The 13,729-nt window shown below is 42.3% G+C and overlaps 1 protein-coding gene across 6 annotated transcripts in view; it reads left to right on the top strand.

The window, feature by feature from the left end:
• Positions 1–13,729, top strand: part of POF1B (POF1B actin binding protein) — a 482,431-nt gene that overhangs the window by 19,589 nt on the left and 449,113 nt on the right. For 4 of the 6 annotated variants that reach the window (XR_011364760.1, XR_011364759.1, XM_069985658.1 and 1 more), the window contains 6 exons: positions 41–115; positions 439–501; positions 6,592–6,651; positions 7,372–7,431; positions 11,180–11,239; positions 12,000–12,107. Coding sequence is in view for 4 of the 6 variants with exons in the window: in XM_069985658.1 (XP_069841759.1) it covers positions 41–115; positions 439–501; positions 6,592–6,651; positions 7,372–7,431; positions 11,180–11,239; positions 12,000–12,107 (426 nt within the window). In the remaining 2 variants the exon portion in view is untranslated. The remainder of the gene's footprint in view (positions 1–40; positions 116–438; positions 502–6,591; positions 6,652–7,371; positions 7,432–11,179; positions 11,240–11,999; positions 12,108–13,729) is intronic. The other 2 variants (XM_069985660.1, XM_069985659.1) reach the window with 2 other exon arrangements.

Genomic DNA, 13,729 nt, shown 5'->3' with positions numbered 1-13,729 from the left:
CAGAAATGGACGTTCTAGTAATTGAATGTGTTTGTTGCAGGAAGTGCAGTCACCCGGTCCCTACGGACAAGAAACCATCAGAAGATACATTGTGCAGAACTCTGAGCAGGTGCAGGTGAGTTATACAGGGGAGGAGGATGCCGGGGTGTAGGGATGAGCTGTGATCATAGGGATCAATGGGAGAGCTGCACGTGCAGAGCCTTTTCCCCCCCGGATTGGCAGGTCGGGTCTCTCATGGACACGGCTGTTACTAGTGAACGTCCCCTTGTATACATTGCGGCCAGTGCACACACTGGTAGAGATGTAGCAGAGCTGAGCCCCTAGCAGAAGGAATAACACCTCTCCCAATATAAATGAGGGTGGAGTTTCCCTATAAGATTCAGTTTTGATGATTAACCCTTTTGTTTCCGTCTGTAATATTTTCTATTTTCCTCTCAGGACTTTCAGGCTCCGTACACACAGGGAACAATACGACGCTACATCGTCCAGAACCCTGAAACGGTACGAGAACAACACGCAGCAAAATGCTCTTGGGATTTATTAACCTAATAAATGTTGTACAGGCGGCCGATCACGGGGCCTGGGGGAATGAGCTTTGGGGTCTGCTGCTGCCGTGCATTGTGGGAGATGTAGTGTTTACTCCAGCACTGTACTGTAGTGTGATGCTCTCCTTGCATCATAGAAGCTGTTAAAAAAGTACAGAGTATACACTGGCTGAAAATAACAAGCAGAATGGTGAGTGCAGCTCTGGAGGTAACTGAGGCATAAGACATGATATAATAGCAGAATAGTGAGTGCAGCTCTGAAGGTGACTGATGCATAAGACATGATATAATAGCAGAATAGTGAGTGCAGCTCTGAAGGTGACTGATGCATAAGACATGATATAATAGCAGAATAGTGAGTGCAGCTCTGAAGGTGACTGATGTATTAGACATGATATAACAGCAGAATAGCGAGTGCAGCGCTGAAGGATAAGACAAGATGTAACAGCAGAATAGTGAGTTCAGCTCTGGAGGATAAGAGAAGATGTAACAGCAGAATATTGAATACAGCTCTGGAGGATAAGACAGGATGTAACAGCAGAATAGTGAGTTCAGCTCTGGAGGATAAGACAGGATGTAACAGCAGAATAGTGAGTTTAGCTCTGCAGGATGACACGATGTAACAGCAGAATAGTGAGTGCAGCTCTGGAGGATGAGACGTGATGTAACAGCAGAATAGTGAGTGCAGCTCTGGACGTGACTGGAGGGTAAGACATGATGTAACAGCAGAATAGTGAGTGCAGCTCTGGAGGATTATCTGGAGGAGCTCTAGTCAGAATTCTGTTTTATATGTGGAATGTTGTTTAAGGCGCAGCGACATTGTGTGACATCACCAGAACTGAGTCATTCTATGTACCTGTGGCTGCTGAGGCATGCTGGGGGTTGTAGTTTTGCTGGAGGTCAGTTGCCTACATGACTAAAGTTCATCCTCTTGCTTTTCACACTTGTCGTGTGCCGCAGATTATTCTGAGTATTCTTCATTAGAACACAGCCGACCTATTCACAGAGAACCAGTCTGACCAGAGACTCCTACTCATCCCAGTCTCCAGGTTACTGGTTATTACTGGGTTACAGTCACATTACTGACAACTGAGCACAGGTGAAAGGTGCAGGAATATGTCCTGGTGACAAGTGCAATCTAAGGGTGCTTAGATACAGCAGCTCAGAAAACAGTTTAAGATACAATATCATACATAGTAGGCTTAGATACCCCAGTTCAGCAGACTGTATCACACATGAGCCTATCACTAATGCTACTTTATCTAATCCCATGTGTGATACTGTATCTAAGCCTGTCATATGTGATATGCTTATGCACCAGCACAGTGACCCGTATCACAGATGACAGGTCTCATAGATCATATCAAACATTGTGGGCGCACACACACACACTGTGGAGATCCTCCTGTGGAAGCGAGCAGCTCTGCCTTATCTCCTCATTTTGCTGCCGGAGGACGGAGTGTGAGTAAGGCTACGGCACTTTTCTCCTCCCTCTGCGGCACCCTCCTCCTCCCTCTGCGGCACCCTCCTCTTCCCTCTGCGGCACCCTCCTCTTCCCTCTGCGGCACCCTCCTCCTCCCTCTGCGGCACCCTCCTCTTCCCTCTGCGGCACCCTCCTCTTCCCTCTGCGGCACCCTCCTCTTCCCTCTGCGGCACCCTCCTCCTCCCTCCGCGGCACCCTCCTCCTCCCTCTGCAGCACCCTCTGCGGCCCCCTCCACACCCCCCTTCGTTAGCCTAGATCCTGCGTGCACAGACGTAACCCAGGCGGTGCTTCGACTCCCCAGGGCCTCATCTCCCGTCGCTGCTGTGCACTTGCCCCTGCCATCTTGTCTATACACGGTGCTGCATGGTGTATGACTGCTGCTTCCCTCTGAACGCTGAATTAACCCTTCAGCAATATCTGCTCCAGGCAGCCGGCACTAGTACCAGCACCAGCAGGTCTGCAGCCACCTGGGGAGTTATAAGTGGAGGGAGAGTTAAATGGAGTATTCCGCTCAAACATAACTTTTAATATGTTGCTGCCCATGGTGAGACTAACCCTTCCTTCCTTCCTTCCTTCCTTGTTATTATCTATTCGGTCTCCTTTCCCCATTTCTCAGCTGCTTCTTTCTGCTAAAAACACAAAAATCTGTGTGTGAGCTTTTCTCTCCGTCTCCCCCTCCTCTCTTCTCCCTTCTGAGACAGCTGATGTAAACAAGTCCCTGACTGGCTGTATCTGCAACATTGTAGCTTCTTTTTAATGCTGGCAGGGTTAGTCACAGTGAGATAATTAGCAACTTGACCATCCGAATAACCCTCCCAGCATTACAAATAAGCTACAAAGTTGCAGATAAAGCCTGCCAGGGACTTGTTTACATCAGCTGTCTCAGAAGGGAGGAGGGGGAGACAGAGAGAAAAACTCACACACAGATTTTTGTGTCTTCAGCTGAAAACTGGGGGAAGGAGACTGAATAGATAATAACAAGTATGGAAGGAATAGTTAGTCTTGCCATGGGCAGCAACATATCAAAAGTTATGTTTGTGTGGAATACCCCTTTAACTGATTAACCCCTTTGTTACTAACACAGTGTTCTTTATTAAACAGAACCTACCTTATTTTTGGGATGTGGAATGAATCGTCTGTGTTTAAGTTATTTCTTATGGGAAAATTTGCTTTGATATAGAAGTGATTCGGATTACAAGCACGGTCCCAGAACAAATTATTCTCATAATCCAATGATTCACTTTACTGTTTTATATAGTAGCTTCTTCCTGAGCACGGACTGTAATCACGGAACACGTGGATGCCCCCAATTGTCAGAAGATATGGATTCCGCAGTTACTCAACCTAAACCCAGCTGAGATGGTTTGGGATGAGTCAGAGGGCAGAGTGAAGGAAAAGCAGCTGTGGTGTGCTCTTGCTTACCTACAAGAGTGTTAGAAAACCATTCTGGGTGACTATGAAGCTGATTGAGAATGCCAAGAGTGTGCAAAGCCTTTTAAGAACAAATGCAGTACTGGCCCTTTAGAAACAAATGAGGTATCAGCCCTTAAGAACAAATTCAGTACCGGCCCTTTAACAGTGACATCCACAGCAGCCTTATATTAATAAGCATGTTTACACAACGTAAAAAATAAACAATGGCCATTGTTGCAGATTACAGCAACGGCTGTTTATTGACAGTGGACAACTGCATTTGTTCCTATGGAACAACGGCCGCACTGTGTACACTCTGTATCTCTGTTCTCTGTGGCTGCACAAAAAATTTACATGTCAATTTTGTGCGGCCACAATTCACCGGCCGTACTATCCACTGTGTGAATGGTAAATTGGCCCGCGTTCCGGCCGGGTGAACATCACAGAGAGCGGCTGGTGTTTGACACAGCCATGTGAAACACCGGCTGCTCTCATGCCACATGTGAACGAGGCCTCAATCTGTATTTATGTCAGTGAGGCAAACAGGTAAGGACCTGCCATCTTCTATTGTCCAATAGGGAACATGTGACTGTGTGGATGTTGTCAGGCATTGAGTGAAGGGCCTGTGAGTTTCTACTGGATGCTGCATTTCAGCTATTTGCATATGAGCTGCAATTGGCTGGTTAGTGCTGTGCTGTGTGAAACCAAAAATACTTAGCAAACCTGTCACCGAGGGCTTCGAAACATAGTTTTAACGGAGTCTGTGGTTCGGGCTGTATTAATTGCAGAAAATCGGGAGAAACTGCAAGAGGAAAGAATAGGGATTACAGTGCAGGGATTACAGTATAGGGCTATTTTAAAGCACTATAATTACTTTTAGAATTATTTTTTCAGCAGATTTGTAAATATATATAATTTTTTTTTCTGCACTCATTGGATCTATCCCGTAATAAAACAGTTTACTGTAGCATTTGTCGATTGAGGGGAGGGGGGTACCTTACCTAACCCGCCCCATACGAGTCAAAAATACTATCTTATTTAGTGTAATTCCATTCAGGTATGTTGTTTCCCAAGCAATATAATATCTGCGCTCTGGGCAGTGTTATGAGCTTGAGGCTTTAGGAGTGTCAAAGAACAACAGTAAGAATGCCAAAAGCTGTGAAACACACTAAAGTCACACAGGACGAGATGACTCAGCAGATGGCTTATTACTGGATATAAGAGAACAGAAAATAACCTGATATAGCCTCATATAACATATCAGGCCTGCACTGATACACTGTAACGGCACATCACACACCCTAGTGTCCAGGAGGCTACAGCTCTATTCACATTGTTGTGGAATTTCATGTTTACAATTAGAAGATAACAAACCCCAAACTAATCCAAGGTTATCTCCCATACTAACACTGCAGGAGCCGCCAAATACTGGAGAAGAATCCGGTCCGGCAAAATATTCAGGATTTTACCAGTCTAGTGTAATATTTCCACCTCTCACCTGCTCTATGGTGAAGGAAACTCTGTGTTTTGTATTGCCCCCTGCTGACTAATATTTGTATAATATAATACTGCCCCTATATATAATACTGCTCCTATATACAGGAATATAACTACTATAATACTGCTCCTATATACAGGAATATCACTACTATAATACTGCCCCCTATATACAGGAATATCACTACTATAATACTGCCCCCTATATACAGGAATATAACTACTATAATACTGCTCCTATATACAGGAATATCACTACTATAATACTGCTTCTATATACAAGGATATAACTACTATAATCAGAATACGTAGTAGTAAAAGAGGCGGTCACTCACCACGGATTAACCGATGCAGTCTTTAATCGTGATCACACTGTGCACATGAGCAGGGAAAGGGGAAAATGAAACAGCGGAAGGTAACAGACAAACGTTTTCTCGCTTAAACATCGCATCATCAGGACCTGATGATGCGCTGTTGAAGCGGGAAAACGTTTGTCTGTTACCTTCCGCTGTTCCAACTTCCCCCTTCCCTGCTCATGTGCACAGTGTGATCACGATTAAAGACTGCATCGGTTAATCCGTGGTGAGTGACCGCCTCTTTTACTACTACGTATTCTGATTTGATTTCTACCTGTTCTGGCGAGGAGCACCTCCACTAACCTACTTGCACATACTGTGTATGTGGACGTATAGATGCTTAGCCCGAATTCCTCATTGCCTGATGGCTGCATTGTAGTGCCGGCTGCATACCTGTATACTTGCCATAACTACTATAATACTGCTCCTATATACAGGAATATACTACTATAATACTGCTCCTATATACAGGAATATAACTACTATAATACTGCCCCCTATATACAGGAATATAACTACTATAATACTGCTCCTATATACAAGAATATAACTACTATAATACTGCTCCTATATACAGGAATATACTACTATAATACTGCTCCTATATACAGGAATATAACTACTATAATACTGCTCCTATATACAGGAATATAACTACTATAATACTGCTCCTATATACAAGAATATAACTACTATAATACTGCTCCTATATACAGGAATATATCTACTATAATACTGCTCCTATATACAGGAATATAACTACTATAATACTGCTCCCTATATACAGGAATATAACTACTATAATACTGCTCCTATATACAGGAATATAACTACTATAATACTGCTCCCTATATACAGGACTATAACTACTACAATACTGCTCCTATATACAGGGATATAACTACTATAATACTGCCCCCTATATACAAGAATATAATTACTATAATACTGCTCTTATATACAGGGATATAACTACTATAATACTGCTCCTATATACAGGAATATAACTACTATAATACTGCTCCTATATACAAGAATATAACTACTATAATACTGCTTCTATATACAAGAATATAACTACTATAATACTGCTCCTATATACAGGAATATAACTACTATAATACTGCTCCTATATACAGGAATATAACTAATATAATACTGCTCCTATATACAGGAATATAACTACTATAATACTGCCTCCTATATACAGGAATATAACTACTATAATACTGCTCCTATATACAAGAATATAACTACTATCTTTTGTTTATTAATATATTTTTAAACCATTTTCAGGAAATCCAGAGTTACCCTCAGGAGACTGTGCGCAGATACATAGTACAGAATCCAGAGCAGGTAGGTTTACTGCTCGTGTGAACAAGAATATGACTAATATATACTGCCCTTATATACAGGAATATAACTGCTATAATAATGTTCCTATATACAGGGATATAACTACTATAATACCGCTCCTATATACAGGAATATAACTACTATAATACTGCCCCTATATACAGGAATATAACTACTATAATACTGCTCCTATATACAGGAATATAAATACTATAATACTGCTCCTATATACAGGGATATACTACTATAATACTGCCTCCTATATACAGAAATATACTACTATAATACTGCTCCTATATACAGGAATATAACTACTATAATACTGCTCCTATATACAGGAATATAACTACTATAATACTGCCCCCTATATACAGGAATATAACTACTATAATACTGCCCCCTATATACAAGAATATAACTACTATAATACTGCTCCTATATACAGGAATATACTACTATAATACTGCTCCTATATACAAGAATATAACTACTATAATACTGCCCCCTATATACAAGAATATAACTACTATAATACTGCTCCTATATACAGGAATATAACTACTATAATACTGCCCCTATATACAGGAATATAACTACTATAATACTGCCCCCTATATACGCAAAAATATTGTTGTCATGTTAAGGCCGTCAGTGAAGTGTCAGTAGTTCTATGTGTTACTGATGGATCTTTTGCTCAAATATATTTCTAAACCATTTCAGGAAATCCAGACTTATCCCCAGGAGACTGTGCGCAGATATATAGTTCAGAATCCGGAGCAGGTGGGTTATGGTATTATTGGTGTCACTGTTTGGATTTTCAGTTTAGTTTCAGATGTATTAGGGGGAAGTTACTGTCCTTACTGATTTATTGACTGCAGATCACATCTATTACATTATATGGTATCAGTGTGTGTTATCTGTGATGTTCCATAGGACTGCAGGTTACAGTGTATACTGTTATATGCAATTTAAAGTCTTTAGTTAAAAAAAAAACAACAACAAATAACATGTTAAAGAGAAATGTCAAAAGTTCTGCTGGTAGCTGAGACCACCAGTGATCACCAGAATGAGCGGAAAGAAGCTCTCGGCTAAGTGTTTCTCTCTCCAGATCTCTCTTTGCAGCAGGAGACAGGCTTTATTGGTTTCTTATAGCATTTGTCACCTGCAGCAAAGAGAGACCAAGAGAAAACATGCCTCTTGTGATAAAAAAAGACTATTAAAAAAAAAGCCTCCTATGTGCAAGATCATAACTGCTATAGTACTGTCCCTTATATGCATGAATATAACATCTATAATACTGCCCCTATATACCTGAATATAACTACTATAATACTGCCCCCTATATACAGGGATATAACTAATATAATACTGCTTCCTATATACAAGAATATAACTACTATAATACTGGTCCTATATACAAGAATATAACTACTATAATACTGCTCCCTATATACAGGAATATAACTACTATAATACTGCTCCTATATACAGGAATATAACTACTATAATACTGCTCCTATATACAGGAATATAACTACTATAATACTGCTCCTATATACAGGGATATAACTACTATAATACTGCTCCTATATACAAGAATATAACTACTATAATACTGCTCCTATATACAGGAATATAACTACTATAATACTGACCCCTATATACAGGAATATAACTACTATAATACTGCTCCTATATACAGGGATATAACTACTATAATACTGCTCCTATATACAGGAATATAACTACTATAATACTCCTATATACAGGAATATAACTACTATAATACTGCTCCCTATATACAGGAATATAACTACTATAATACTGCTCCCTATATACAGGAATATAACTACTATAATACTGCTCCCTATATACAGGAATATAACTACTATAATACTGCTCCTATATACAGGAATATAACTACTATAATACTGCTCCTATATACAGGAATATAACTACTATAATACTGCTCCTATATACAGGGATATAACTACTATAATACTGCTCCTATATACAAGAATATAACTACTATAATACTGCTCCTATATACAGGAATATAACTACTATAATACTGACCCCTATATACAGGAATATAACTACTATAATACTGCCACCTATATACAAGAATATAACTACTATAATACTGCTCCCTGTATACAAGAATATAACTACTATAATACTGCTCCTATATACAGGAATATAACTACTATAATACTGCCCCCTATATACAGGAATATAACTCCTATAATTCTGCTCCTATATACAGGAATATAATGACTATAATACTGCTCCCTATATACAGGGATATAACTACTATAACACTGCCCCCTATATACAGGAATATAACTACTATAACACTGCTCCTATATACAAGAATATAACTACTATTATACGAACTGGAGAGAATGGAACGGCTGCACATCCCATCTATGGCTGATACTAATGCCGCTAGGCCTATATTAAAAATCAACACCAGAGTGTCTGTATATGAATTGATCAAGCCATATTGCCCCGTGTACCACCGCGCAGGTCCTCTGGTCCACACGGGTCCCTACACTAACTCCACACCGTGTCGGTCAGCGGCCGCCAACCCCGCAAAGCGTGCACGTGCAGGGAAGGGAGGCCATGGAACGGCCCTGCAACCCCAATGTCACAGGACAGGACAGGTTTTGGTGGGGCTTTTTGGGTCTGGTCCTGTGACATTGGGGTTGCAGGGCCGTTCCATGGCCTCCCTTCCCTGCACGTGCACGCTTTGCGGGGTTGGCGGCCGCTGACCGACACGGTGTGGAGTTAGCGTAGGGACCCGTGTGGACCAGAGGACCTGCGCGGTGGTACACGGGGCAATATGGCTTGATCAATTCATATACAGACACTCTGGTGTTGATTTTTAATATAGGCCTAGCGGCATTAGTATCAGCCATAGATGGGATGTGCAGCCGTTCCACTCTCTCCAGTTTGTCATAACTACTATTATACTGCTCCTAAATACAGGAATATAACTACTACAATACTGCTCCTATATACAGGAATATAACTACTATAATACTGCTCCTAAATACAGGAATATAACTACTATAATACCGCTCCTATATACAGGAATATAACTACTATAATACCGCTCCTATATACAAGAATATAACTACTATAATACTGCTCCTATATACAGGAATATAACTCCTATAATACTGCCCCTATATACAGGAATATAACTACTATAATACTGCTCCTATATACAGGAATATAACTACTATAATACTGCTCCTATATACAGGAATATAACAACTATAATACTGCTCCTATATACAGGAATATAACTACTATAATACTGCTCCTATATACAAGGATATAAATACTATAATACTGCCCCTATATACAGGAATATAACTACTATAATACTGCTCCTGTGTATAACAGTATAACTAATATTATGCGGTTCAGGGAAGAAACAGAGTGCTGCACCTCACACCTATGGCTGATACTAGTGCCGCTTGGCTAAATAAAAAACACATCAGAATTTTGTGTATGAATTGATCAAGCCATACTGCCCCATGTACCTCGTGCCGGTATCTGATACACATGGGTCCCTACACTAAGTCCACACCGTGCCAGTCAGTGGCCACCAACCCCGCAGGCGTGCACAGCCAGGGAACGGGGGCCATGGGACGGCCCTGCGACCCCCATGCCACAGGGCCAGACCCAAAAACACCACACCAGAACCCGGCCAGCACCGCCGGCGGAGAAGGTCGCCCCCAAGCAGCACAAGTCTGGATAAGGTATTGCGCTCACCATAGCTGCAGCAAACAGAATGGGAAAAAACAGGAGGGATTAAAACCATGTGCACTCAGGTGTCTCCTGCTAATTGCGGTCATGTGGGTCTCACCAGGAGGAGTGCAAAACACGGAGAAAAGAGAGAAACAAAATGCGGTTCAGGGAAGAAACAGAGTGCTGCACCTCACACCTATGGCTGATACTAGTGCCGCTTGGCTAAATAAAAAACACATCAGAATTTTGTGTATGAATTGATCAAGCCATACTGCCCCATGTACCTCGTGCCGGTATCTGATACACATGGGTCCCTACACTAAGTCCACACCGTGCCAGTCAGTGGCCACCAACCCCGCAGGCGTGCACAGCCAGGGAACGGGGGCCATGGGACGGCCCTGCGACCCCCATGCCACAGGGCCGACCTTCTCCGCCGGCGGTGCTGGCCGGGTTCTGGTGTGGTGTTTTTGGGTCTGGTCCTGTGGCATGGGGGTCGCAGGGCCGTCCCATGGCCCCCGTTCCCTGGCTGTGCACGCCTGCGGGGTTGGTGGCCACTGACTGGCACGGTGTGGACTTAGTGTAGGGACCCATGTGTATCAGATACCGGCACGAGGTACATGGGGCAGTATGGCTTGATCAATTCATACACAAAATTCTGATGTGTTTTTTATTTAGCCTAGGGGCACTAGTATCAGCCATAGGTGTGAGGTGCAGCACTCTGTTTCTTCCCTGAACCGCATAACTAATATTATATTGTTATTTTCAGGAAATCCAGACTTATCCCCAGGAGACTGTTCGCCGATATATAGTACAGAATCCGGAGCAGGTGGGTTATGGTATTTTGTATCTGAATTATTAGTGTTTTTACATTTTGAGTTCAGTTTCAGATATATCAGAAGAGAAGTTATTATTCTTACTGATTCAGTGACTGCGGTAACATCTACTCTATTATTTGGTATCACTGTGTTATCTGTGCTTTTACATAGGACTGCAGGTGACTACTATATTATCTGTACTCAGAGATATCACTGTGTTATCTGTGCTTTTACATAGGACTGCAGGTGACTACTATATTATCTGTACTCAGCGATATCACTGTGTTATCTGTGGTGTTACATAGGACTGCAGGTGACAGCTACTACATTATCTGTACTCAGAGATATCACTGTGTTATCTGTGCTGTTACATAGGACTGCAGGTGTCATCTACTACATTATCTGTACTCAGCGATATCACTGTGTTATCTGTGGTGTTACATAGGACTGCAGGTGACAGCTACTACATTATCTGTACTCAGAGATATCACTGTGTTATCTGTGCTGTTACATAGGACTGCAGGTGATATCTACTACATTATCTGTACTCAGGGAGTTATCACTGTTATCGGTGGAGTTTCATAGGACTGCAGGTTGCCTCATGTGAGCAATCAATACTGACTTCCCTTATTAGACAGAGGAATGTGCGGCCGTTGCTTTGATCAGTGATCGGCTGATGGTCCCCTCATATAACATGTTTATCGCTGTGCGCTCCTCGCAGATATGGCGTCATGTATTACTGACAGCGCTCTTTCTCGCGATGTTTTCCAGAGTTATATAAAAGGAAACGTCAACTATATCCCGTCCAATAATGTCATCTACGAGAAAACCATCCGCAGGGTGGAGATGGCGAGTCCCGAGGTGCCCGTCCAGTCTATTGTAAGTGATCCTGTGTATACCGAGCTCTTCTCTCTCCTCTGACCCTGTGCTTCGGCTCTTCTCCGGTTGTAGTACCTCCGCTTGTTGTCAGGCCACGATTGCATATATGCAGCAGCATTTCCCTCCGGTGAAGTAGAAAAGTGCCTGAGGGAGAAGCGTCATTAAACTGATCCCATTGTTTTCAGTGCGACAGTTTGAAGTATCCTGCGTGTTAATAGTGCTGCCGTATCGCCAGACATGCCATATGTAAGGACCTACCATGGAGCGTTTTGACGTACGGCCTGTCTGGTGATCTGGTAATGCATCCTATAAAGGGGGTTGTAGACATCGCTGTGTACAGACGTATGCGTCAGCCATTCTCCGGTGTTCCAAGAGAGGTGGAGGCAGCTTAGTACCCTATAGTAGAGGACTTCCTGCGAGCTGTCCCCCTATAGTAGAGGACTTCCTGCGAGCTGTCCCCCTATAGTAGAGGACTTCCTGCGAGCTGTCCCCATATAGTAGCTGGCCCCTTGTGAGCGGTCAATCTACAGTAGATGCCCCCCTGGGAGCTGTGACCCCATAGTAGCTGGCCCCTATAGCAGATTGGCCCCTGTGCTGATGCCCCTTTTTTGCATTGCTTTATTTATAGTAGAGGAATAAAATGAATATAGAATAGAGTAAGGCCTAGTTTACATAAATCCGGCTGCGTTTTCCTCCGTTGCAGGAGAGAAGCACCGGAGGGAAACGCATCTCTGAACTGATCCCATTGTTTTCACTGGGACAGTTCGGATGATCCGTTGTACAACTGATGCCAGCTGTTGAAAAACTACAACTCCCATCATGTCTGGGATATCCAGGTATGATGGGAGTTGTAGTTTTGCAACAGCTGGAGAGCTAAGGTTCCCTACCCCTGTCCTAAAAGCTGCTGCACATATATATAGAGGAGCAGGGGGGCTGCCCCCTATATCGATATTCCCCTAAACTCATGACAATAACGAAATAAACTTTAGCAAATGATATTACTGATGTCAACTGATTTAAAAAAAGGATTGAAAACCTGACAACTGATGCCTTTTTGACATCAGTTGTAGTCAGGTTCCTACAAAAAAACGGAAACGGACACAACTTATATATGTAAGGGTATGTTCATATCGCGTTTTTGTCCACACGTCGGGCCGACGGCCACATTGACTTAAATGAGCAGGATGGAGTCATTATGTGACAACATTTGCCGGACGTACGCGGCTTTTGTGCAGGACTCAAAAGCGTAGTCGGCCGCACGGTGGGCTGCACGGCAGCATCCTTTTCTCACTGATTCCCGACGTGTGGACAAAAACGCGATATGAACATACCCTAAACTAGGCCTAAGAAACTGATGACAACTGATGGAAAAAAACTGATAACTGATGGAAAAACTGATGACCCGTTTTTTTTATATAATGGAAGTCAATGGAAAAACGGATCAAAATGGATGCACAGAAATACATCAATTTTTTTTCATCAGTTTTTTTTGCAAAAAACAGATTGCAAAAACATAGTGTGAACCCAGCCTTACAAAAAACTAACAAGGATGCAAGGGATCAATGTATAGCCGGCCTTAGTGAATAGGACCATATTCTTGTTCCAACACAATCACACCAGCA

Source organism: Dendropsophus ebraccatus, chromosome 10, assembly GCF_027789765.1.
Source record: "Dendropsophus ebraccatus isolate aDenEbr1 chromosome 10, aDenEbr1.pat, whole genome shotgun sequence".
NCBI lineage: Eukaryota > Metazoa > Chordata > Amphibia > Anura > Hylidae > Dendropsophus > Dendropsophus ebraccatus.
Note: the sequence above shows the minus strand (reverse complement) of the source record. Positions and strands in the feature narration are given on the sequence as shown.